The sequence below is a fragment of the Curcuma longa genome, chromosome 15 (genome assembly GCF_044706935.1).
Source record: "Curcuma longa cultivar G26 ecotype Majalengka, Jawa Barat chromosome 15, ITB_CL_G26_1.1, whole genome shotgun sequence".
Classification (NCBI taxonomy): domain Eukaryota; kingdom Viridiplantae; phylum Streptophyta; class Magnoliopsida; order Zingiberales; family Zingiberaceae; genus Curcuma; species Curcuma longa.
This window is the reverse complement of record NC_133875.1, coordinates 8,967,467-8,995,112: the sequence shown is the minus strand read 5'-3', so window position 1 is coordinate 8,995,112 and position 27,646 is coordinate 8,967,467. Positions and strand designations below refer to the sequence as shown.

The 27,646-nt window shown below is 36.3% G+C and overlaps 1 protein-coding gene and 1 pseudogene across 1 annotated transcript; one reads left to right on the top strand and one right to left on the bottom strand.

Annotated features, from left to right (window-relative positions):
* The first annotated feature begins 5,613 nt into the window (after positions 1-5,613).
* LOC141846354 (rhamnogalacturonan I rhamnosyltransferase 1-like) lies at positions 5,614-9,588 on the top strand (annotated as a pseudogene).
* Positions 9,589-15,965: 6,377 nt separating this feature from the next.
* Positions 15,966-21,375, bottom strand: LOC141846191 (PTI1-like tyrosine-protein kinase At3g15890). The gene is made up of 4 exons (XM_074734191.1): positions 21,103-21,375; positions 20,791-20,941; positions 16,924-17,186; positions 15,966-16,844 (listed from the first exon to the last, which is right to left on the bottom strand). The coding sequence occupies exons 1-4, from the start codon at positions 21,144-21,146 to the stop codon at positions 16,247-16,249; spliced, it is 1,056 nt and encodes a 351-aa protein (XP_074590292.1). The 5' UTR covers positions 21,147-21,375; the 3' UTR covers positions 15,966-16,246.
* Between the last annotated feature and the right edge of the window lie 6,271 nt (positions 21,376-27,646).

Genomic DNA, 27,646 nt, shown 5'->3' with positions numbered 1-27,646 from the left:
TCAAAGGTCTAGGTTTCCCTTTTCTCTCTTTTTTCCCATTAAACCACTTCTTTTTCTCTAGAAATGGATGATCAGGAGCAAGGAATCTCCTGTGGCCCAAGTATGCAAACTTTCTACTGTATTTTAGTCACATGGAACATATGTCTTTACCACATATCGGGCAACCAAATTTACCTTTTGTGACACATCCAGCCAGGTTTCCATAAGATGGAAAATCATTAATAGTCCACATTAAAATAACCTTTAGGGTGCGTTTGGTTGGGAGTCATCCGTGATTACCTTGGTTATGTGATTACCAAGTAATCACATAACCAAGATTATAGGGAATAAAACATAACCAATGTTGTTTGGTTTAATCCTAAGTAATGAGACAAAACTTTGTTTGTTTGAAGGTTTTAATACATTACTTACTTTTACATTTACTATATTACCCCTAATTCAATTATAATCATTTTTTACAATTAAACTAATTTGATATTTAATTATTTTTAAATTTAAATTATTAATTATAATATTAATAATATAATATATTATAAATTTTAAAAATTTAAATTATCTTAAGAGAGGCTCTAACAAATAGGGATAAGTATTTGAGCAAAACCGAATCAACATTAATAAACGTATTTAAATATTTATATTTTGTTAATTGTAATTAGAAGTGTTATAGATTAAAGGTAATTTTTAGTAAAAAATAATTAGGATTGTCTTCGTTAATTTTAACTATTAAAATTATATTTTCAATAACTGTATAATTTTTATTTATTAATTATTAGATAATTTAATTAATATCTAATTATTAGGATTGTCTTCGCTCCGCCGGGGGCAGCGAAGGGCGGAGGTAGCCGGTAGGAACTGGTGAACTCCATCGGATCCTCCGGCGCCGGAGGAGGCCAGATCCCAAAGCCACGGTTCACCATCATCTGCGAGGGGTCGTTCATCGATTCAATCTAGAAACCCTAAATCCGAATCGCCCAAACACAAGGAGCAATCGAACCCCAGAAAAACCGAAATCAAAGCAAGCGATTGAGTAATTTAAGAAATCCGCCGCCGCCGCTAGGTTTCGCTCGCGCAGGGAATTGCCGCCGCCGCCGCTAGGTTTCACTCGCACAGGGAGAGGAGTCGCTTACGCAGGGAGAGGAGTCGTTCGCTCGCGCAGGGAGAGGAGTCGCTCGCGCAGGGATGAGAGGGTTACGCGGGGTAATAAAGTAAAGAAAATTTACTTAACCCCGGAATATGTGATTACCTAAGTTTTTCTTGGTTTTTTGATTCCGGGTTGGATACCCTTTTTGCTGACGTATGCTAACGTGTCAGGCATAAAACATTACCTGGGAATCATTGATTACCTAAACCAAACAAAGTTTTTGTTGATAACTTTGGATGGATAACCAAGGTAATCACAGATTACCCCCAACCAAACGCACCCTTAGATTAAATATTGACTTACTCAAAGCATCATATGCCTCCACACCAGTGTCCCACAATTCCTTCAATTCCTCCACAAGCGGTTCCAAGTATACATCTATATCATTTCCTGGTTGCTTTGGGCCTGGAATCAGTAATGTTAGCATAAGATTTTCCTTCGCCATACATATCAATGGAGGAAGATTGTAATTAACCAAAATAACCGACCAACAACTATATCTGGAACTAAGGTCACCAAAAGGATTGAATCCATTAGTTGCAAGACCAAGCTGCAGATTTCTAGGATCCGATGCAAAAGCAGGCCACTTATGATTTATTGTATCCCAAGCTACTGAATCAACTGGATGATACATCATATGATCTTGACTTTTATGGTTGGAGTGCCAAATCAAGTCTTCAACCTTTTCTTCTATTTTAAACATCCTTTTCAATCTAGGTATCATGGGAAAATACCGAAGCACCTTTTCTGGAACTCCTTTACGAATTTTAGTAGTAATTTTGTCAACCTTCCATCTAGAGGAACCACACTTTGGGCATGAGTCCAAATCTTTAAGCTCCTTTCTAAATAGACAACAATCGTTTGGGCAAGCATGAATTTTCTCGTATCCTAAATCAAATGGTTTCAACAACTTTCTCATTGAGTAAACATTTTTTGGAAGTGTATTTTTTTTGGAAGCATGTCACCTAAGATCTTAAGAAGCTCATTGAAACTAGTGTCAGTGTGCCCATTAGTAGACTTATAATTGTATAATGTGACAACTGCTGATAACTTTGTATAAGTTGTACAACCAGGGAAAAGAGGAGTTTCTGCATCTTCTAATAAATCAACAAATTCAACATCTTTTGTTTCAGACATAATGTGTCCAGCCTCATCTTCCGCTACAAAGGCATCTCTATATAAGTGATATGCCTCTCTACTTTCACCCTCCTCTTCTTGAACTCTTCTTGAACAACCTTCACTTTGAAATTGTGATGTATAAGTTTCGCCATGGAAGACCCAAATAGTGTATGAAGGATCTATCCCCTTCATAATTAAGTGCTCATACACTTGGTCGAATTTCATATACTTCTTATTTTGACAATGCTTGCAAGGACATAAGATTGTTTCGCGTGTTTTGGCATAGTTCCTAGCTTGTGCAAGAAATTTCTGAACCCCTTCTTCATATTCTGGTACAAGCCTTGAAGGCAAATACATCCATTCCTTATCCATTTCGTACTTGATTACAACCCTAAAATGAAAGTTACTATCCATTGCTAAAATACATAAAATTAACAACGAAATTAGAACCCTAAAACACAAAATCAGAAAATTTATCTTTTGTTTCATACTATTTCATAAGATGAATATCAAAAAGAGACTTATAGTGTGGAAAAAAATAGTCTGATTTTCATATTTCCATATGTGAAATATGAGGTATCTTATATTGTAACTTAATGACTTGGTTAATACTCAACAACCCAAAGAGTATATTATATTGTAACTTAATGGCTTGGTTAATATTCTATCTCTATTTTATGGCCTTTACCTTCTTCTATTCCTTCCAGAACATGCTCTGGTGTACTGACAACTATTTGCTTCATATTTTTTTGCTTTGTTTGCTTTAAAGTTTTAATATCTGTCTTTAGACTTGGTTTTGTCAATATTACTTCTCAGAGAAACTCTAGTTCTTTATGACAAGGATTTAGGTATCAGCTAAAATTATGATTCAATGCCATAAACTTATCTTTCTCAGTGGCTATTATGAGTTTGTGGAATTATCTTGTAAATCACAGCAATATTTGAAGCCATTCCAGGAACCTTGGGTCAAAGTTTAGAGTTAGATCCATCTAAACTGTATAGCAAAAAGTAACGACCAAATATAAATTGCTAATTCCACTGATACTTAGATATCATAGTAATGATGTTGAGCATAACAGTATTCGAGTTCAACTCAATCAAACAAACAATTTTGTTGAAAAAATGGAGAAGCCTTGTTGAGCATAACAGTTTTGTAAAAGTAATTATTCAAGCCACAAGATTACTTCAACTCAATCAAACAAATATAAATTGCCATGAAGAAGCCTTGTTGAGCATAACAGTATTCGAGTTCTCTGGATGACGAATCAAACAAATAGACAAATTTTGAATCTGAAGATATGTGCAGTTTTTCATACAAACAAACAAATCAAAACTTAGGCAAAAGGAGGAGCTAGCGACGGGACAAGCTATCAGGCAAACCCTAACACAAATCAAAACTTAAAATACCTTTGATTGCTGCTGCAAAAGGAGGAAATAGATGCGAATAGGGAGGAGCTAGCGACGGTGGAGGAAATCACGGACTGGAGAGGAGCTAGCGTTGGACGGCCGGAGGAGGACCGACTGAGGAGGAACGACGTGCACGGACTGACGAGGATCGCGGAGCAGGGACAGAGGGGAACGACGTGGGCACCAAAGGAGGGGGAGCTCGCGACGGTGGAGAGGATGGAGAAACCGAGCTCGATCGCGTGGAGAGGAACGGAGAGGGCGGTGGGAAACAGAGTGGGCGAGGGGATGGGAAAACAGAGCGATCCCGATCGATCGAGTGGGAAAACAGCGCGGGCGAGGGGAAACAGCGCCGGCGAGAGGAAACCTAGCCCACGCGATCGAGCATCGTGGTGGGGAAACAGGAAGAGTCGGGCGGGGTGAAAACAAAATATTTTACGGGTTAAGCGGGGAATAGCCACGCGTGGATGGGGAAATTAGGGATAGCCGCGTGAGTGGGGAAATATTTTAACAGCGTATAATTTTTGTGCACTATTAATAATATTTTTTTTAATCCCTTTTAACAGCGTATAATTTTTGTGCGCTGCGAAAACTAGTATTTACAGCGCACTGTAATTTGTGCGCTGTTAATTGTAATTTATAACATATTATCCGCAGCTCACTTGATTAGGCGCGCTGTTAAAACTATTATTAACAGCACACTATAATTGTGCGCTGTTGATGACGTGCTACGGAAAGTCAATTTTGTTGTAGTGAGATTACTAGTGAATTACCCATCGAAAGCGATCAATGACCGCAGGCCTTGGAGTAGCAGCTACAGGTTGTGAACCAAGTAAAAAGAAAAGAATCTTTTTATTCTTTCTTATTTATATTTTTCTATTGCATCTCTATAAAAAGTAAAAAAGTAACAAATGTTATTCACCCCTTCTACATGCTTTCGATCCTACATTTTATTCTTGTTCTAGGAGGATGACCTTATTTGTAATCCATAATTCTCATTGAACTTTCTGGATATTGAATCGTAAATGGCAGTTTTGAAATAGCAGTAGATTCTATTGGATTGGTGGGATTTATAAGGTTGATTTCCTTATATTATTTTTGAGCAATTATATTTTATTCTTCATCAAAGTATAATTTTCAATCTTCTTCTAGTTGGTGATTTTTTTATTACATTGTTCAAGTTCAGCTACATCTTCTAAAGTTAAATAAGTAGTGTCTTTTACTGACAAATAGACGTATTCAACTTGATAGGATCTGTGAAGTTATGAGCTTGAATACTAGCTTATTGGAGTAGTTGTGGTTTTATAACTTGTAAGTGTTTGTTTCCTAATTGTTGGAGTAAATAAGAAGAATCATCTTCTTCTTTAATATTCATATAGTTATGTTCATCATTTTTACTTTTTCAATTTGAGAGATAGAAGTCTCATATCCCCTAAATCTAATGGACAATTTTCTATATATATATCTTTAAACATTATGGAATCTATTGGTATAAGTACTTGTTCTGATGTTTTTAAATTAATAGTCCATTGGAATCCGGCTAATATTTTAGAATTAAAGAAATAAATTCTTTTTGAGGCACCTATTAATGTGGTAAATTGACTACGCATTTACCTAAAATCTTTTTAGATTTTTTTAAAAATTACTACATAATTTAATGTAATAGGTTTTAACTTTGTGTCTAAATTCACAAAGTTAAGAGCGAATTTTCATGCCTTACTATTTAATTTTTTTTTATCCCGTTAATGTTCTAATTAATGCATGTGGATAAATAAATGAGAGGGTAATTGTCCTTTACTTAATATATAGTTTTAATATACAAACGGACATGTGGCGCCGCAAGGCGGCTGAGCTGGCCAGCATTAGGTGGAGTATGCGTCGTGTATACGAGTTAATATTTAACCGCCGTTAAGGAAAACAACGGAGAGAGTCGTATGCGGAGCCACAACCGGCGCGGGACCAGGAGAGAGAGGGTCGAAGAAGCCGCCGACCGACCGCTTCCCTCTCATCCTATCTCTCCCCGTCCCTTCCCGTGAATTCACCGTCCTGGCGCTGATTCCTCTGTCCCAATCATCCTCTACGTCGCCTAAATTAGAAGGCTGCCGAAAAAGGGTGGATTTTTGGTGTTCTTTGGTTGTAATTGGTGGTGCTCGTTGCTTGTTCTCGGATGGAAATCAGGTAGCGGCCTTGGGTCGTTTCGTTTGTGCTTGGCTTGAACGATTCGATTTTCGCGTGGTGTTTGAGCTAGATTTTATTTCTTCCTGATAATTCCAGCGGTAGAATTCAAGGTGCCTTGGGCTTCTGATTCGTGTTAACGCACATTGTGTGGAAATAGTGGATTTTGTCTGTCTTTTTAGATTTTCATCATTGATTTGGTCGAGAAGATCGGTTTTGGCCTTTAAGAAGTTGGAATTTTGGAGATTTGATGGTGATGAATTAGATTAGCAGTTATTTTTCGATGCATGGACGGCCGAGCTCTATGGTTTCAAGGTATGTGCCGAGTAGAAAGGACATCTGGATCTAATTACTCGGGGGAGATACAGATTAGAGCGAATCGGAGACAGGAGATTGGAGGGCGGAGAGGTTGAAGAGCTCGATGGTGTCTCGGCCTAAGATTAAGCTTTGGACGCTACGACTGACGACAGTGATTTTACTTTGGACATGCGTACTCCAGCTTATGGCAATTGGGGAGATATGGGGGTCGAGGGTCTTGAAAGGGTGGCCAGCTTGCTTCACACCCTCTGACTCACCGTTCGCAATGAAAGAATCATCTCCTGTTGTTGAGAGAATTGCTCTTCCACCCAAAAGTGAGTTCTTTTTGCCTATGTATTGCTTATTATGTAAATAAAAATTTATTCGTTGTCCCTTTGTTTCTGAAAAAAAGATTCATGTGACCGCCCCAATTCATGTTAAAAGCTGCAATTATACTGGAGAATACAAGTGCGAAAAGTCTTGCCTGGTTTGATTTTATCAAAAGTTCGTTCACCTCGTTTAACCATCTTTGATTGGGGGAAAATGATTTTTGGTTCAAAAAGTTATGACCCATTTCTTTTGCCGGGTTATGCATTTTTTATCCTCGATTGTTGCTTGTTAAATTTGTATGCCAATCAAAGGAAACAAAGTGCCATTCCCTTGGCAGATTGCTTACTTAGATATTATTATCCATGATTAGCTTGCACAGAACATTATATAGTTGCAATGTCCTCCTGCTTTCTAGGTTCTCTTAAGAGGCTAATTCCTTCAAGTCAGCTTGCTAAGTTATCATTTCATACTATCTTTGCAATTGTGTGACAACCAACCCCAATAGATGGACAATTTTGTTGACTACTTTGCTCTGTCTTTGTCACTTTCATTTTTGCCACTAGAAATATGTATCTTCTTAACTTCTTAGTTTCTTCAGTTTGATAATTTTATGTGTCACATTTAGATATCAGGTTCTAAAATGATTAATATCAACTGTCATCTTATAATTTTATGTGTCACATTTAGATATCAGGTCCTTAAATGATTAATATCAATTGTCATCTTCTAATATTATTTGGTCCTACTAGTCATAAACTTAAGATAAACTTCTCCTATCTTTAGGAATCTACAAAAATAATGGATACTTGATGGTGTCATGTAATGGTGGGCTTAACCAAATGCGAGCAGCGGTAAGATCTTCCTTAAAGAGCAATAAATTTCTATGACAAATTAGAAATTTGTGGATAAACATTCTCATAGATGCTTTTTTTCTCCAGATCTGTGACATGGTTTCTATTGCAAGGCATTTGAATGTGACACTCATAGTACCAGAATTGGACAAAACCTCGTTTTGGAATGACCCTAGGTATCTACATGGTTTTGGCTGGTTTCATAAGCTAATAGGTATTTGATCATCTGGTCTTTTATCAAGAATAACATAATCTCCTATTTTGACAGTGAATTCCAAGATATATTTGATGTTGATCATTTCATAACTTCGTTGAGAGATGAGGTCAGGATATTGAAGGAGCTGCCACCTAGATTAAAAGCAAGGGTTGATCTAGGATTGGTTTATTCAATGCCTCCTGTTAGTTGGTCTGATATGTCGTATTATGAAAACCAGGTTGGTTTCCTTTATGAGTCTAACACAAGCAAATTAAAAGATGAATAATCTTCTTACTAGTCAAACTTATGTTTAACTTATCTGGCAACCAGATTCTTCCTTTGATACAAAAGTACAAGATCGTCCATTTGAATAGAACTGATTCAAGACTTGCTAATAATGGTCTGCCACTAGAAATACAGAAATTGCGCTGCAAAGTAAATTATGCCTCTCTGAGATTCACTCCTCAAATTGAAGAACTGGGCAGAAGGATAATTAAGATTTTGCAGCAGCAAGGTCCGTTCTTGGTTCTCCACTTACGATATGAAATGGATATGTTGGCATTCTCGGGGTGTACTTATGGTTGCACTGATGAGGAAGCTGAGGAGTTGACAAGAATGAGGTGCAAAGTGAAATTCCTTTTCACAGCCTCTTTTTATGCTTCTCCCTGTGGTATATTATTGAGATTAGATTATCTTTCCTGACTAGATTTTTCTTTCTGGACTAGATATGCATATCCCTGGTGGAAAGAGAAGGTTATTGATTCTGATTCCAAAAGGAAAGATGGTCTCTGCCCCCTAACCCCTGAAGAGACCACTTTGATACTGAGAGCACTGGATATTGATCACAATATTCAAATATATATTGCAGCAGGAGAGATATATGGTGGAGAAAGGCGAATGGCTGCTCTTTATGCAGCTTATCCTAAAGTGGTAAGCATCTCTGGAGACCTCACATCCAATTATTCTATATTCTAATACTTTATTATACTAATCTATTACTTGTTCCTCTACGAATAGGTGAAAAAGGAAACTTTATTGGGGCCTTCAGATCTTAGATACTTTCAGAATCATTCATCACAAATGGCTGCATTAGATTACTTGGTTTCCTTAGAGAGTGATATCTTTCTTCCTACATATGATGGCAACATGGCTAGAGTTGTTGAAGGCCATCGCAGGTACAATAATCATTTTTACTTTTCCCAATTTGTTAGGTATCTGGCATCATTATTGAAGCTTCTTGATGTAGTTAGTTGATTCATATGGATCTATGTTGCATATTCCATGATCTATCCAATTTAGATCTTTCCTTGCCATGCATACCTCCAGGTACCTGGGGTTCAGGAAAACAATTCTACTGGATAGAAAGCTCCTAGTTGATCTGATCGATCAGTACAACAATGGTACTTTGAGTTGGGATGAATTCTCTTCATCAGTTAAGGTAACTCATGCTGCACGTATGGGGATCCTTAGTAGGAGAGTGGTGATTCCTGAGAGGCCCAAGGAAGAGGATTACTTCTATGCAAATCCCCAGGAGTGTCTCCCTAAGCCAAAAATTTGGGATAAACCATCTACTTCATGAATCTATTTCAGAGGCATTCTTTTCACGGATGTCATTTATTTGAGTCATCCAAGGAATAAATATGTCGATAGAAATGGCAATGCAAGCTTGACAGAGTGCTTCCGGTTTGGCCAAATGAAAGTGGCTAAGCAGTTGGAGATTCTTTTGATGCAGCTGGTGGATATACCCTAGAAAGTTTGCCTCTAGTCCGACCAAATGAAAGAGGTGTTAACAAGTTGGAGATTCTTTGGATGGAGCTGGTGGACATACGCGTTATTTTCATTCTTGTATAGGAGGATAAGAGAATAAGAGTCCGACTAAGATGATGTAAATCTATATTTGTGTGACAATAGACTGAAATAGAGGTGTTGGCTAGTGTTGTATTGATTTGGTTGGTAGAAGATATAAAATATAATGCAAGTATGGCATGCATTGTTCTGGTTTGGCCCCCAAGTTACAGTGCAACGACAACAATGCTCCAGCAATTCTCATGCAATCATATTTTGAGTTTTAGTTATGGTGCAGTGTAAGATGATTTTTTTTAATGGGATGAAAAATTTAGAACGATTGACTATTAGACGATGAGACATTTGTCCTTTCAGATTTATCTTGGTGGTCGATGAAAAGTTTTTATGAGATTATCATTTTTAGATGCATTATCACTTCAATATGTGATGAACTCACAGAGAACCTCTCTCGTGTCCAAATGAGCCCTTGAAACTGTCGCATGTGTAAAATTTTCACCTTTAAGTCCACCTAAATATTGACAAAAATTAAGAAAATAATCATGCTTCGGAGAATGGATTTTATCGAATATGTCTAGTTCTTGCTATAGAAAACCGATACAGAATTGAATTTGAAGACCAGATATCTATTCAAATTCCAAAACACATCAAACTGAAAGTAAGCAAGCCTGATACTTATAAAACATCCTCAAGGTGAGTCAAACTAATGGAAAAAAAAACCAGCCATTAGTCTTAGAAATAGGCAGGAATAAAGCCCATGCAACAACCTTTTCTGTGGATTAGGGCAGTGAATGCTTGGAACATGTCCCAGACCAGTTTCTTCAACAATCTGTCGAGACAGTCCTTTCTCATAGAAATACAGATCATGAAGTAATCTCCGACGCATCAGAGATACATGAGAACATAACAAGAGATAAGCTCCCAATTCTTCCACCACAACATCGGAGAGCAAATTAAGAACACAAGAACAATCTAAAGAACAACTTTTTTCCTCTCAGCAATAATCTAGTATTAAGCATTTCCCACAAAAGTAGCCCTATAAATACCTTCACTTTAATAAACAATGGAAATTATTCATCCATTCTATCTCAACGAGATTAGATACGCTTTAAAAAAAATCTCTCAATAAATATCAAGCTAACCTCGGCTTCAGGTGGTAAATGCACTCCTTTGGGATCGATGCATCCCTTTGGGATTGATGCACTCCCTCGTATTAGATGCACCGCTTCAGGTGGTAAATGCACTCCTTTGGGATCGATGCGTCCCTTTGGGACTGATGCACTCTCTCATATTTGATGCATCTCTTCGAAGTAGATGCATCCTTTAGTAATTGATGCATCTTCATATTAATTTTTAAGTAAATTATAAGATGATTAATAAAGAAATTTTTATATCATCTTTTATTAATAAAAGATAAAATTTATAATTATTATATTTATTTCATATATGTGTCAAATAAATGAAGGGGAGCCTTGGCGCAACGGTAAAGTTGCTGCCATGTGACCTAGAGGTCACGGGTTCAAATTCTGGAAACAGCCTCTTACTAAAGGCAAGGTAAGGCTGCGTACAATGGATCCTTTCCCCGGATCCCGCATGGCGGGAGCTTCGTGCACCGGGCTGCCCCCTATATGTGTCAAATAAATAAATATAATAATATTTTAAGAGAGTAAGTTCTACTTACAACATATTAATTGGTTGAATTGATAGTAAGAAGTTGTATATATATAGAACACTTTTTAATTATTCTTAGTCAAACTTATATTAGATGCACTCTCTCATATTGGGACTGATGCACTCTCTCATATTAGATGCATCTCTACGAAGTAGATGCATCCTTTAGTAGTAGATGCATTCTCCTATTAATTCTTAAGTTAATTATAAAATGATTAATAAGAAAATTTTTATATTATTTTTTATTAATAAAAAATAAAGTTTATAACTATTATATTTACTTTAGATATGTATCAGATGAATAAGTATAATAATGTTTTAGGATAATATGTTTTAGTCTATAACATATCAATTGGTTGAATTGATAGTAGGAGGCTGTAAATATATAGAAGACTTTTTAACTATTCCTAGTTAAACTTTAATATACAAGGGTAAAATTAATACGTTGAGACTAGTATGTAGGATCAGACTCTTAATTAATAGTCCTAAGGTCTGAAGTTATTACGGTTTCTTACATAAGGAGTTGTATACTTTAGTATTGGCAAATATCACTTATAACAAGATGGGTTATAACATTGATCACTATATATGCAATAAGTTATACAGAGGGATGTGAATAATGTAAATGGGATCTATCCCTTTCATATAATGAAAGTGATATTTGTGGACCCCTTAATTAAGTAGGACTACTAAATACATAACCATGCTCAAATAAATTAATATGAGATATTGAGCTCATTCGGTTAAGTAAGTCTACTGAATATCAAGAAATACAAAGATTAATAAGGGGATGATACAGTTTATGCCTCATGGATTGATAACGCTCCGATAGACTGTGTCATCCTCTTATCAATCTTTATGTTTCTTGATCCCCAAGTAGACTCACTCAAGTAAATGAACTCAATATCTCATATTGACTCATTTGAGCATGGTCATGCATTTCATGGTCCTACTCTATCAAGAGGCCGTAAGATATCACTCCCGTTATATAGGAGGGATAGATCCCATCTACATCACTCACATCCCTCCGCATAATTTGTTACATACCCAGTGATCGCCTTTATAGTTCACCCTGTTACGGGTGGCGTTTGACGATACCAAAGTACATAACTCCTTATGTAGGGAACTGTACTGACTTCAGGTCTAAGGAATATTCATACGAATAGTCACATGAGAAAGTTTATGACACTCATATATCGATCTATGAAACTTTCTCATGGAGGGTCAATTCAGTATACATTCTCTAATGTATACCTATGTGTCAACTTGATATCCCATATCCATGACTTGTGAGATTAAGTCATCCAGCTGACCTACATGCTAGTCTCAACGCATTAACATCGTCCCTGAATATTAATGCTTGACTAGGAATGATTAAGAGTCGTGTTCTCTACATCATCTCACTATCGATTCAAACAATCGATATGATGTAGATAAGAACTAGCTACGCAAGGACATCATTATACTTAGTTATTTGGCACAACAAATATAAAGTAAGTATAATAACCAAAAACCTTTGTCTTTATTAATAATAGAATATGATACAAAAGTTTTAGTCAATCATCACATAATTGACTCTAGGGCTTCTACTAACACGAGGATCGGAGATCTAGCGAAAAGTCTCGAGGGTCAAGATCAAAGCTGAACAAAAGTCTAAACAAGTTGGGTAAACCAAGGTTTAACATCATGTAAACTCTTTTGAGTGGAGTAGTGAGGTCACAGTCTCGGAAAGAGAGTAGTAGGCGTAGGTCCTGTTAGTGTTAGCCCTAGATCCAATTATGAGATGATATTTCATTAATAAAAGGCAAAGTTTATGGTTATTATATTTACTTTCAAATCTGTACTAGATGAATAAGTATAATAATGTCCTAGAGTAGTAGGTTCTAGTTTACAACGTATCAATTGGTTGAATTGATAGTGGGAGGTTGTAGACATATATATAGAATGCTACTTTTAACTATTCCTAGTCAAGCTTTAATATACAAGGGCAATATTAATGCGTTGAGATTAGCATGTAGGTCAATTGATAACTTAATCTCACAAGTTATAGATATAAGATATCAAGTTGACACATGAGTATATATTAGAGAATATGTATTGAATTGATCTACCATGAGAATGTTTTATGAATCGTTATATGAGTGTCATAAACATTCTCATAGTGACTATTAGTATAAATAATCCTTAGATCTGAAGTCATTACGATTCCCTACATAAGGAGTTGTATACTTTTGTATTAACAAATATCACCTATAACAAGGTGAACTATAAAGTCAATTACTGAGTATGCAATAAATTATGCGTAGAGATGGATGTGAGTGATGTAGATGAGATCTATCCCTTTTATATGATGAAAGTGATTTCTGCGGGCCCTTTGATTAAGTAGGACTACTAAAATGCATGGTCATGCTCAAATAAGTCAATATGAGATGTTGAGTTCATTTGGTTAAGTGAGTCTACTTAGAGATCAAGAAACACAAAGATTGATAAGGGCATGATACGGTCTATGTCTCATGGATCAATCTAGATATCGAGGATAGAAGGACCAAGTTATACGAGATAATAGACACAAAAATGTTAGGTCGAATCTCGATATTCTCATCACTTAGGTAGCAATGATGTATTGCTAGATGTCACTCTTTGCTTATATCTTTAAAATATTATTTTAGATGAATTGTCAACATTATGAGAACCTATTGGGTCACACACAAAAAATATATTGATTTGGAGATGGGTATATTTTAGTTTGACTAAAATATGATGGACCCTAAGATTATAGGGTTAAGTCTAATTTGAGTTAAACTCATTGAGTAATTAGACTCAAATGAATCCAACTATTAGATTATTGGATTGAGTCTAATCCGAATTAGACTCATTGGATTAGACTTAACCACTAAAGAGGACTAATGTCCATCAATAGAGATTAATGGAGTATTGATGAAAAAGAGAGCAAAAGGTAAAAAAAAATCTTTTGTATTCATTAGATGACTCTTTTTATTCATTGGTATTCATTAGATGACTATTTGTATTTATTGGATAACCTTTTGTATCCATTGGATGAGTACAAAAGGTCAATTTTATGCATTTGGTGGATGATCACTTCTAGTCTCCTCTTCTTTTACTCTTGGCAAAACCATCCAAGTTGCTGACACAACGAAGGTGGTTCTTCTCCGAAAGCTAAGTTTGTGCGATGAATGAAGGACGTGTTCGTGTGAATACGTAAGAGACACAACCATTTTGATCGTGTTGAGATCTACCGAATCAAGTTATTGTCGAAATTGTTCCATTCACACAACAAAGGTGACAACTCGATTAAACATGTATACTACATTCACATGGATCTCTGGAGGGATCGATTTTGTTTCATTGTATTTATTTATTATTTTTGCAAAAGATTCCTACAGGTCCAATGTAAGGTTTCATGGAAAACTAAAAGTTGAGACTTGACAGTTAGAAAACTATCAATCATACTCTTTATATGCATGTTATACTAACATTGTGATGCAGAGACATAGTATTGGACATTGGCCCGGAACAAATTCAAGCGTCTGGAAGGGTTTTAGGCGTCTAGAAGGGTCGAACTCAAGCTAGACCTTGAGGTGGTAGAATTCGATTGGTCGGTGCACATCATCATCAGCACCCGAAAGGAATCCAGGCACCCGGAGAAGGATACGTCATGGTCGAAGTGAAGTCTGATCCAGTAGTCATCATGTCAGCATTTTAGGTGCTCAGAAGAGATCTAGACGCCCGGAGGTGGATAATTTACCGACGAGTGGGATCGGATAGACCATGCTGGAGGCGTTTGAAAGATTCAAGCGCCCAAAATGCTCAATAAAAACACTATCAAGAAGCAACTTCAAGATAATATTTTCTACGCCTCTTACTCATAGTTGATGCTAAAACGCTCAAGCTTCAACAATACAATGATACGACATCGCTACGAGCTCAAACGAGCATAACATTTGGTAACACATAAATTATTGTATATTCATTTGTTCGTTTCTTTTTGTGCTATATTATTATATGGGACGGTAAGATTATTATTGATCCCTATCTTTGTAAAAGAAACCAATATTCTTCTCTTTCGTGAAGAAGAGTAATAGTGATTGCCCAACGAAGGCGGTTAAACTGACTGCGGGCCTCGAAGTAGTAGTTACGCGGCTGAGAATCAAGTTAAAACCAATGTGTCTTCATTTCTGTTGTCTATCTTTTCGCTGCATGACTTTATTATTCGAATGATTTTCTAACGTGTACGAAGCACGTTATTCACTACCTTTAGCGCTTTCTCAATTCAACAATTAAATGGTTTATGAGCCATAACAAATTAGTACTAGATGGAGAATCAATTGAATCCACTATTATTGAGGATTCAAGTAGTTGATTAAATATAGGTCTAGTCAACTCAGTTATCCATTGGGGGATAAAAGGCTGAAGCTCTTCAAGATGTGAATTGAATCTAGCCAACCTTATTCATTTAAAGTTTGTTTATGCTTGTTTACTAAAAAATCTTATCACTCAAGCTTTTCATTAAGCTCAACAAAAAATTACTATATCTATAATTTATTTCAAACATTAATATAATTAAAATATATTATTTTAATTTCAATATAAAATTTAAAATAAAATCATAATTCAAAATTTGTGCAAGTTAATAAAAAAGTTTATTCATCAACTATTTCATAAATTTTGTTTATAAATATTATTGAGCAAAATTTATTAGTTTTTAAACTTATTTATAATTTATTTTAAAATACCAAACGAATAAAAATAAACTCTTATCCAACATAGAACAAAACTTGTTCACAAACATCATATTCATTATAATTCTCTATATAATTTATCCTGCCAAGTAAACAATCCCATAAGTTCACAAGCAAATAGCAGACCTACAAATTATATAAAAAGAAAAAGAATTGTAATAGAAGAGCAAGCATACGAGACATACATAACAATGAATGTTAGAATGGCATCAGCAAAATGCATCATCAAAACTGTAATATTTATAGGAAAAATCACAATCGATTGAATTTAATCACACCGCCTTGTGCAACTGATTTACAAACAGCACTCAGAACAATCTTGACCTAAAACATTGAATCCTTTTTACATCTTTAACCAAACCAAATCGTTATCACTCCAACATGCATAAACAATGATCAGTCAACCTGTAAAAGACCTTTTGACAACAAAACTTGATATTAAGATGAGGAAAAGTTTGTAGCAACTAGAATATATAGATGATTTTATCATCTCCAATCATTACTTTAAAGCAGTTTGTTCTTGTAGAACATTCTCGGATATTTCAACGGAAGTAGATGTTCCTTGATAGCTAACAGTTGGTTCTGGTTTGAACATTTCATTTTCTAGACTTGATAACTTCTCTTTAGATGCTCCTTTGAGTAAACTGGTAACCTCAGGCATCATGGGTCTCTTTTCAGGGGTTTTTTCAGCACAACTCAGTGCAACAATCACAACTCTCTTCAATTCTTCTTCTATATAGTCACCATTGAGTCTGGCATCTGCAACCTCTTGGTATTTCCTCTCCTTTACAAGAGGTAAAGCCCAATCTATAATTGACAGTTTTTTATCTATTGGTCTTTTTCCAGAAACAAGCTCTAAAAGGAGAATTCCAAAACTATACACATCACAGCTCTCTGAGGCCTTCCCAGATTTGATGTACTCAGGTGTGAGATAGCCAAGTGTACTTTTAGCATTAGTTGTCAGATGATTTGCACCATCAGGAATTAGCTTCACAAAACCAAAATCTGCTACTCGGGCCAAGAAACTTGAGTCTAGCAGAACATTGCTTGCTTTAATGTCCTGGTGGATGATAGGTGTTGCCTGTTGGTGAAGATGACTAAAACAAGAAATGGTATACATGTCAATCCAAATGCACACAGACTTCAAGAGCAATCTATTTAATTTTATGAACATACGTGATTCCCTCAGCTGTTCCTATTGCAATGGACATTCGCCTACCCCAGTCGAGGAGGCACTCGTCTGAGCTATAACCATGAAGATGTGACTGCAAACTCAAGTTCGGCATGTAGTCATACAATATGAGGTGCTCCTGCCCTTCAGCACAATATCCTCTGAAACTTAAAAGGTTCTTATGCTTCACTCTTCCCAATGTTTCAACTTTGGCAGCAAATTCTTCTTGCTCAGAGTTACTCCAAATTTTCAACCTTTTGACAGCAATCTGAAGAAGGAATGAGAATATTTTTCAAATTTGAAAGGGCGATCAGTAGTAAAACCAATAATTAAATCAAAAAGATCATGTCACTATGTAACTCTCAAGATGGCAGCACGAGGATTCTGAATCACTAAATGTGCTATTTGTACTTTATAGGTCATAGGAAGGAACATGAGAAAGTTCACAAACAAACAACTTTATAGCAAAAATAGCAACCAATTACGTAATAATTAATTGCAAATGACAACTCAAAAGAATCAGTTAATTTGTTATTGGTATTTGATACTCAGTACCATGTTTCCTTTCAGTTCAACTGTGAGACAAGACCCCTTATTCCTGCTGGACCATCCCCACCACTGCCTTCACCTAGCAGTTCCTGCAGCATTACCACCGCCTTCCTTCCACTGCAAGCTTTCTCACATGGAACCACCTACACCACCTCACATCGCCTAAATTCTCCACCAGTCACAACAACTGCAGACCACAGTCTCGAACGCCCAATGCAGCACCCACCACCTCCTGCAATGTATGTGCCAACCATCCACTATTGCTAAACTCAGTTTTAATGCCTCTCTGATGAAGGATTCATCAATCTCCATCAATCTCAGTCCTTAGATCAATGGTCATACTTGCACTTAAGTAGATCTGACCCCATTGTAGATCTTGTAGAACTAGGAAGATGCAATTGTGTCTTCCTTGCATATATCTATATGGGTACATTGCACTCACCTTGAGCATCTAGTGGATCATGTCCCTGTTTCCATTAGGTCATTTTCCTTGAAACACTTTCTAACTTTGTTGTTCCAAAAGACAACTTTGCCTTCTGTAGGGAGCTTGTGGCACCCGACATCAACCAAACTCCTCTAGTCACAGCCACATGGTCATCCTAGACAAGCACCCCACCTTACAATTAGAAGTCTATCAAGCACCCCTCTTATACATTAGATGTCCTATGCCCTTGTTACCATCTGGAATTTTGCAAACAAATTTAGATTCACTCAATCATGATCAAACAAAATTTATCAAATTAAAAAATAAAACAAATGAAATCCAATTCTTTGGTAGTTTTTCAATTTAAATTGAATAATAAACATCACTATAAGATTTTTTTACTTTTTAAAAAATAAAATATTATTTTCAGAATTCCCTATTTGAATATTTAAAAAAATTAGATATTTTTTAATTCAAATATTGGTTTTGTAATAATAAGGATAAATGCACCATGTGTCTTCCATATCTCCGGTAGGGAGGGTGACACAATATATCAAGGGACATGTAAAGGCAAAATTGCATTCCCATGAATTAAAGTTTCAAACTAAACCTTCGATGAAACATCAAACTTTTAATTTTTTTATTTTCAAAATGTAATATTCTTATGGGTTAAATTTTACATTTAAAAAAAATAATATGATAAGTCAAATTTTCATAGTATAAAACTTTGTAAAAATGAAATATTCAAAATGAACTCAATGAAAGGGATATACTTTTTTTTGTTTGCTTTATAATTCACCAAATTGAAATCAAACTGAAAATACATTTTTATCTGATCAAACTATATCTATTTGGTAAAATATAAAAAATAAGTTTTAATTCTATTTTTAAGTTTGAAAAAAAATTCAAATATATGTTTATGTGGCATGCCTAGTTGAAAGGAAAGTCATGGAATTTCAAAGGACGTAGCATCTATAAAAATCATGAATAAAGACTAAAAGAGGAAACATACTTTTCACCAGAAAATAAATAAAATAATGCCAGTGATATTTAGGATGTGTCTAATCATAGTACAAGGAAACAATTCAGGAAACTATGAAAAATGTATTTCCCAAAATCCAACTGGAAAATTCGGTTACATCTTCATCTCAAAAAAAATCAAATAGAGAATACAAAGGAAATATATCTGTGACAAGAAAAAACAAATTAAATTAATCAGTATGGAAATATCGTTCAAAACCATGGGTTTCTACTTTGGAAAATGACTTGAGGATATTTTGTTAGAAGTACGTAAATTCCACTTTCAAGTTAGATTTAGCATCTTGTGTAGCCAGCATTCAAGATCTAGGTAGTTGTAGGAACTAGGAGTCAACTAGATTGACAAATAAAAAATTGTTACGTATTTCAACATTTGGCAGTCATCAATCTATGTTTTGGCAGGTGTAAGATTTTGTACTTCAGGTAACAAGTAGGAAGAATCTTAATGGTGAAGGATGGATGAGTGAATGATTGAGTTACAGATCATCAGAACTGATAAATGATAATAGCAAAATAAATTCTTTTTGATTTCCCTTTGTCTGTAAGAAAAATTGCAATGTAGATCACTGCCAATTCCATGAGTATGGCATATATGGTATATGGGAAAATGTTGAGATGAGTTCCTATTTGAAAACAAAATAGGAACTATGAACTATGAACTAAGCTAAACAAGCCCAAGCACAGGATAAATTCAAACTTTTATATACTAAAACTCCTAATGGGTGAACTATGAACTAAGCTAAACAAGCCCAAGCACAGGATGGTCTTAAAAATAATGGCACTAGCAAAGTTCAACACATTCCTTTTCAATACCATGCAAATTTGACAAGGAGATCACTTAATCTTAATGTTTCGGGAGAGGATTCAATCAATACATCATACCTTTAGCACTCACATAAACAAAAACAAAATACAAATCATGTTTACTTTTTACATCAATTTGTGCTTATTATCCTCCATGGCTAACATTTTTTGGAATAAACCCAAATTGGTTTGACGAAACACGTTTTGTTTAATTTCAATTGAACGATCCTTACCTATCTATCATATCATATCCCCCAAGTCATTTTCCTCCTCTTTCCCTGTCGCATGCACTACTTCAATTAGATTTTTATCCCAAAACTTAAAGATTTTCTTTTTAGTTGCATTTCATAAGTTAATAAACAAAAAGAAAGGGCATTATGCTTATCCACATTAGGATAAGGACATAGTATGGGTCTATGAAAGCAAGAGAATTTCTTTCTAAAGGCAATTCTTTAATTACTTATGTTGGAAAACACAAACCTTAATACAATACAATTCCACAACTACGTATACTTGCACAAATTTGCAGTTAAATTAAATAACACTTTAATTTGCCACCTCTTTGGACAAAAATGAAATATTATGCAATAGTAAAACAAATATGCTACTTAGTCTGATGATTAAAACAAATCAAACTGAAAAGGACTATCGAAGAAATAAGATGAGCATTAAGTTACTGCACAATGGAACTTAGTCATCAAAATTAATATTAGGCATAGCAGGGAAAAACAAATAAAATATGAAAAATTAGAGTGAGAAGGTGGCCTAGAAGCTATCCACGCCAAAAGAAATTATACAACAATCTATACCACCGAGTTAGGCTATTTGCATTTCCAAGGTCATTGAATCAATTCCACCTGCACACACTCAAAGACTATAATAAATTGGGCACTATTCTTTGCTAATATCATTATTGAAGATCATGGGATATGTGCAGGAAGGAAAAAGAAATCGAAAAGAGATACCACGTAACCGCAAATAATCCTCCGTAAACTATGAATTCATGATAAGAGCATCGATACTAAAAACTAAAATAAGATGGAAGCCACAACTAAACCTGAGAGCCATCCCAGAGTTGACCCCAGTAGACGCTGCCAAATCCGCCTTCACCTAGCTTGTTATCGTAATTGAAGTTGTTCGTTGCAGATCGCAGTTCCTTCAGAGAGAAAATTCTCCACGAGTTCGAATCCTCCCTCCTCTGCTCCTTCCTACAAATCCCAAATTACTTTTGTGATCAAACCCAACGAATCCACAAAAACGATTCCAATCAAAACCAACAACGGTGCAGTCTTTTGCTTATCCACCAAACAAAGTTCTCCCTTTCTCACAACAATGCGCAAGTCAAATCAAATTAAGGGAGAGGGCGAACCGATCGGAACACCGTCCGCAGCAGAAGAAGGACCAGAAAGGCATCTGATCCTCCAACGAAGGAACAAAGCGATGCGAAGAAAACACTTGGCCTCCTTTTTCCGCTCACCTCGATCGCCCAGATGAAGAGGCGCATGCGATGAAGCTGAATCAAAAGAGAGATCCGAGGGAGGGAGGATGGGAAAGTTCGAGAGAAGGCAGATCACGCAGAAAGCAGAGAGGGACGTAAAGCGATCAACAGCGCAGCGGAGAGGAACATGAGCCGCAGTTCCGCTTTACAAACCCAGTCGTCCGGTGTGGCGAAGCTGGGACACATAAATTATTTAAAAAATATATTAAAGGCTCTTCCGCTCCAGCTGTCGGTCGACTGGATGGATGGAATTTTAAAAAGAATAGTGGGGCCCGCTCAAGCCGACGGCTGTTCACTGTTATTTCTCTCGCGCTTTATTCTTTGGGCCGGCTTCGGTTTCTAAAAAAGGCACCGATGTCAATGTTACTAATTAACCGATTAGTTGTCAAATTTAATGTGAATTTTACTTTATCTTTTTTTAAAAGAATATGACTGATAGAAAATTTAAAATACAATTAATAATTTAGGCAATAGTTAGAGCTAACAATATTGCTTAGGTGATGTATAGACTCTGAAACTTTGCTCAAGAACATTAAACCCTATTTGACAATCTAAAATGTTTATATTTTTTTCTTTAATAAAATAAAAAATTTATAATATTTTTATTTTAAGAAATAAAATAATTAATAAAAAAATCAAAAGGGAGGAAAAATTCTAAAATCTTATTTGGTAAAAGATTATTACCTTGTAAACCTTTTTTTATCGAAAAAAATTGATTTGAGATATTTTAGTAATAAAAAAGATATTTACAATATTCAAACCAATTTATTATCATGAAAATATATCTTAAAAGCATGATAACTTAGAATAATACTGAAGTCATTGAAGATTTAGAATTCCCTAAAAAAATGATAGTGAAATTCTTATTCATTAAAAAAACCAATTTGAAATTTTGATATAGATTCTTAAAAAGATTGATCACTCGTTATATTATATGTTTTGCTACAATTATACAATACAGTAAAAAGTAGAATCCGTTATTTCAACGGTCTCACACAATCGATTTCACGATTATTTATGAAGAGATAAATCAAAAAATTACAATTGAGCACAGAAGAATATTGCCACAATTATACACTAATTCTAAACATTTCTATCAACTTGTAGAACTAACCAAAGTTATTTAATATTTCATCCTCTTGGAAAGTCATTGGCCGTATCTATTTTCTCGTCTTCATACTTCAAAAAGAGAGTACCTAGCCTTGCTTTAATACTAATAAAATTATGTATTAGAAAAAAATGATAAATCCCAGTCAGTCTCATGGACTCAATCCCTGGGGTGGCCGGCTCGGTCCCACGGAAGTTTCCCACCGACCACCAGGGTAAATCGGGAAGCGCATACGGCGGCCAATCCAGATACTCAGCATCCTTTGATTGCGTTCCCCATTTGGAAGAAAATTCTTGCAAATACGCCGTAGCTGGGGATCGAACCGCGGGTCCCTAGGTTACAACTCGGATGTCCTACCGTTGCAAATCCTAACTTATGTTTTGATTTTGCATATTGCGTGTCTAGAGAGATTGGATCAAGGCATCAGTGGCGTTATTGCAACATCTTGTGATCATTCTTTTCAATGCTCTTGCATATATATATATATATATATATATATATATATATATATATATATATGTGCACGTTTTAAAATTTTATTTTGATAAACAAACGGCGGAATTATAATAATCTAAATTATTACAACACGTGCATCACACACATACGTGGATACACACATATGTAGACATAATCGTAGAAATAAATAATATAATTAAATTATATTTGTTAGATGACATGAAATAGAAACGACATCAACTAGCAAAGTTTTAGAAATATTGTCTCTACTCGTATCCATATTGAAATCTCCGCAAGACAATTTCATTAAGTCATGTGTTGTATCTCCATTTCGATACTAGTCGAAAGAGGAAAATAAAGTGATCCGAGAGAGGACCCATGGTTTGATTTAGTATCTGGCGGCATATAGTAATCCGATAATACGAAACGAACTGAATGGATGTGATAAAGCTATCGTTCGAAGGTCAGAAGGCTCGCTACCATAAGGGGCAGCATGCATAATGATGTTAGAGTTTCAACAACAATAATTGCTCGCTGGAACAATAGTCAAGGCGTCAGAAGAAAACCCCTTATGGTTGGGACTCTTACTGCCTAGTGTCGCTTGGTGTGATGCCGGCTATATATGATCGGCAACCACTCCACTTTGAGCGGTGATTGGCTAGTGGAGGAGGCTCCCTTGATGGCTAGTGGATAGCGACACAAAGGGAAGAACCCCTTGTGGTCGGCGGCGACGGCAAGAGGGAGAGGGGGTAGCGACGACGAGAAGAAGAGGGAGGAGAAGAAAAGGGAATAAAAACCTAACCCTTAGATTTTTTCCAATTCGTTATTTCTCTCTTCCATCTAGATTTATTTATAGATCTCGAACGAGATTTGATTTATGAATCCAAACTCATATCCATTAGCCCAAAATTCAAATCAATAACCTTAAGTTTGGTTCAAGACCAAACCATATTGATTCAAAATCAAACCACCTTTTAATTAAAACTAAACTAATTTGGTTTATAATTAAAACAAAGAGGGTCCACTTTATCTTCAAAATACGTGGCCCATTTGCGCTTCTGTTCAGATAAAATATCTATCATATTTATCCTTTATTTGATTCAACCAGATTCAATCTCTCTCGATTTGATCAAAATCCAATTCTCAAACTCATTTTATGTCTTTTGTATAAACTCATAGTGTGTGTGACCTTATAGGTTCCCAATTAATATTGATCATCCATAATTAACTATTAAATATGGATCGATCATGAGTGAACCTAATAATACATCATGGCCCCCCAATTAACTAAACATCACAGTTGATTTCAGAACTACTTTTGAACCCTTTAGCAACTATAGTTTAAGAGTCGTGATACGCAACATGAAAGGTTAGCAGGAAATCGTAGCAGGAAATACGTGGCAGCCCACGTATGTCTGCCACGAGGAAATTTTTTTTTCCCGCTGCCGATTAAGACGAAGAAAAGAAAAACCTAAACCCTTCCTCCCTCTCTCGCTCGCTCGCCGAACTTTTTCCATCTCCGAAACCTTTTCCTTCTTCCTCCTCCTCTGCGCCCGCCGACGACGTTCTTCCTCCTCTTCTGCACCGCCGCCGCCACATTCTTCCTTCTTCCTCCTCCTCTGCGCCGCCTGGCTTCTTCCTCCTCCTCTGCGCCCGCCGGCAACGTTCTTCCTCCTCTTCTGCACCGCCGGCGCCTCATCTTCCTTCTTCCTCCTCCTCTGCGCCGGCCACGTTCTTCCTTCCTCAGCCTCTCCGCCGCCTCATTTTCCTTCTTCCTCCTCCTCTGCGACCGCAGCCGCCGCATCTTCCGCCGACTTCCTCCTCTTCTGCGGCCGCCGCCGTCGCATCTTCCTTCCTCAGCCTCTGTGACCGCCGCCGCCGCATCTACTTTCCTCCTCCTCTCTGCCGCCGCCGCATCTACTTGATTTGCAGCAAAGTCTTCACTCTACTGAAATCGAACAGGTAAGAAGCAAGTAGGTAAGAAGCAAGTGATATTTGGTGATTACAAGATGATTAGGTTAAATAATCTCTATGATTTTTTGTTTATATTAGACTATATCAATTTATGAGTTAATTAATCTTATTAATGCTTATTAATAGGTGTATGTATTCTTTAAGGAAATGAATTAAGGAGAGCTAAGCCGCTTTACATGGGAAATGCTCATTGTATTATGAACCTTATTGTGATAATTTATGATGCCCTAGCAATTATTGAAGTCATATAAACTCTAAATTTCTTATGAATATAAGTGTGTTAGTTTTTTTGCATTTTGAAATAGAAGTTGGACATGTCCATGCTATTACAGAACTTTGAGCCAGTGTTAGATTGTTCTATTGCTTGTTTTCAGTATAATCTTTTAATTCTTTTATTTTGTGTATACCATGATATCTGCCATAGGATATCGACTCATGCTTGTATGTTAATATTGTGATGATGCAAATTGATTCATATATTGTTGAAGTTTGAGTTTTCTAGTGATGTTTGGAGTTTGTAATTTATAAGGTATGTTTGTCCTTGCAGGTTAAAAATGCCTAAGTATTACACCACTAAAACACCGAAATGCAGATGTGGACTAATGGCAAAAGTCATCACCTCATGGACTGATGATAACCCAGGCAGGAGATTTGTCATATGCTCACTATTTGAGGTAGGAAAAAGTTAACATTATTTGTCATTTTCTTTTGTGCAAAACTTGGAACATTTAATCTCATAAATAACTTGGAATTGTATAATGGAGGGGGGTGTGGTTTCTGGGCATGGGTTGATGATGAAATATGTAGTAGATCAACACAAGTAATACCAGGATTGCTAAGAAGAATAACCAAATTAGAGGATGATGCCAAAAGTGCAGAGAATACTATGAAGGAGTTGAAGACCCAAAATTGCAAGTTACTCTTTGAATTAGATAAAACAAAGAGAAGAATTAGACAACTACTTGTGGTGATGATGTGTTTGATAATTTGGATTGTCACACGTGTTGCTTTCTCTTCAGATGAAGATAACTGAATTTAATTTATTGTATTTCACAAATTTGTATTACTTTTGATGAAGATACTTGTGGTGATGATGTGAAAGCTATAAATGCTTAAGTTGTATTACTTTTGATGCTTAAGTTGTCATATTAGACCTCTGTTCCAAGTTTATAATTGTTAGTATCGTGCATTTTACTTGCAATCTACTGATGCTTTCTTTCTTCTAGGTATTGGGGTTGTCACACTCATTTTACTTGCAATCTAGTTGCTTGGAACATCAAGTTTACAACCACCATTTGAGAAGCAGCAAAAAGCAGCTTCCGGTGGAACAAAGATTTGCACTAGGTTTTCACTTTCTAGTGTTTTTTTTCTTTTCCTTTTTCATTATGAGAACCAATGTTTTATAGAGATTGCACTAGATTTTCACATTCAAACCATGTGTTTATTTGATTTTCATTCAGGTAATCAAATTTCTTTGAGATTTCAGGACTTCTTAATCCTCATTTTACAAAGTGATACGTCTCAAGTTGATTTCAGTGTTGATTTTACAAAGTGACCGAACTGAGAATCTATTAACATATTGTGTCTTAAGTTGATTTCGATACGTCTCAAGTTGATTTCAGTCAATATGAGGAAATGCATGTTGACCGTAGTGGACCAATGCTTTGGTAAACATCAAAGTTGATTTCGTAGTGTCGATTTTACAATATGATTTACAAAGTTATTGATGTTTAAGCAGTGAAAACATCAATTGTTGCATATCTACTTGGGGGAGTTTCCGGTAAGACGAAAAAGAAAACCACAGTTTTCAAACTATGAAAATCATCACCTTCAGAAGTTCAGATGAATGAAAACCCCCTAGCCATAGGAAGGTCCTTGTGAGGTAAGGCGAGTAGAGAAAAGTCCTTACGGGTGAGAAAACCTGATGTAGGCAAAAGGAAAGTCCAAGAGGGTCGAGGAGCGAACTCTTGGCATGGGAAAGTTCTTACGGGGTAAGGCAACTGCATGGAAAGTCCTTGTGGGTGAGAAGACCGGAGGCAAGACAAGAGAAAAGTCCAAGAGGGATCGAGGAGCGGGCTCTTGGCACGGGAAAGCCCTTACGAGGTAAGGCAAATGAAGATCAAGAAGGTCGACGACTAGAGTTTTGATCCAGCGAGGAAAGAACTCGGTAAGAATTCATTTTAGCCATTTTTCACTAGTGGCAGTCGACTGAAATGGTAAGATCAATCAACTGGCACTAAGTTATTACACCTGATACGCCTCATCAGTCGACTGGATTTAACTCCAGTCGAGTCGTTTCTGGAGATTAGTCGACTGACCTTGAAGGCCAGTCGACTGATGGCAATCAGAAGGTATAACGACTCGACTGGAGCTTCACGTCAGTCGACTGAAGGTGATGGACTCGACAATATGTGTTCATCAGTCGACTGTCATCAACTTCGAGCAAACAGAAAGTAAGATGACTCGACTGATCGACCACATCAGTCGACTAAGGGCAAAATCAGTCGACTGATGAGAAAAGTCAGTCGACTGGATTTTGACCGAAAAGAGAACAAAAGTTAGTAATGGGAGTTCAGATTCAGTATCAGATTCAGTATCAGATTCAAGATCATAACATTAACTGAACACATGCACACACACAGTTTTAACCGAAACAAAAAAGAGCAACACATCTTGTGCAAGGCCTTCCATTCATTTCCCGACCTTGTCTGGACCCAAACGAGAACCGTTAGCGCAATCAATTCACCGACACAGAAGATGAAGTAAGCTGTGTTAAAGTAAGTGGAAAGCTTCTTAGAGTGATTGGGATCATCCTTGAGGAATTGGTCAGCTCCTTGCGAGATGATATTCGGCTTGAGGCAGCCACTCCCCAGGGCC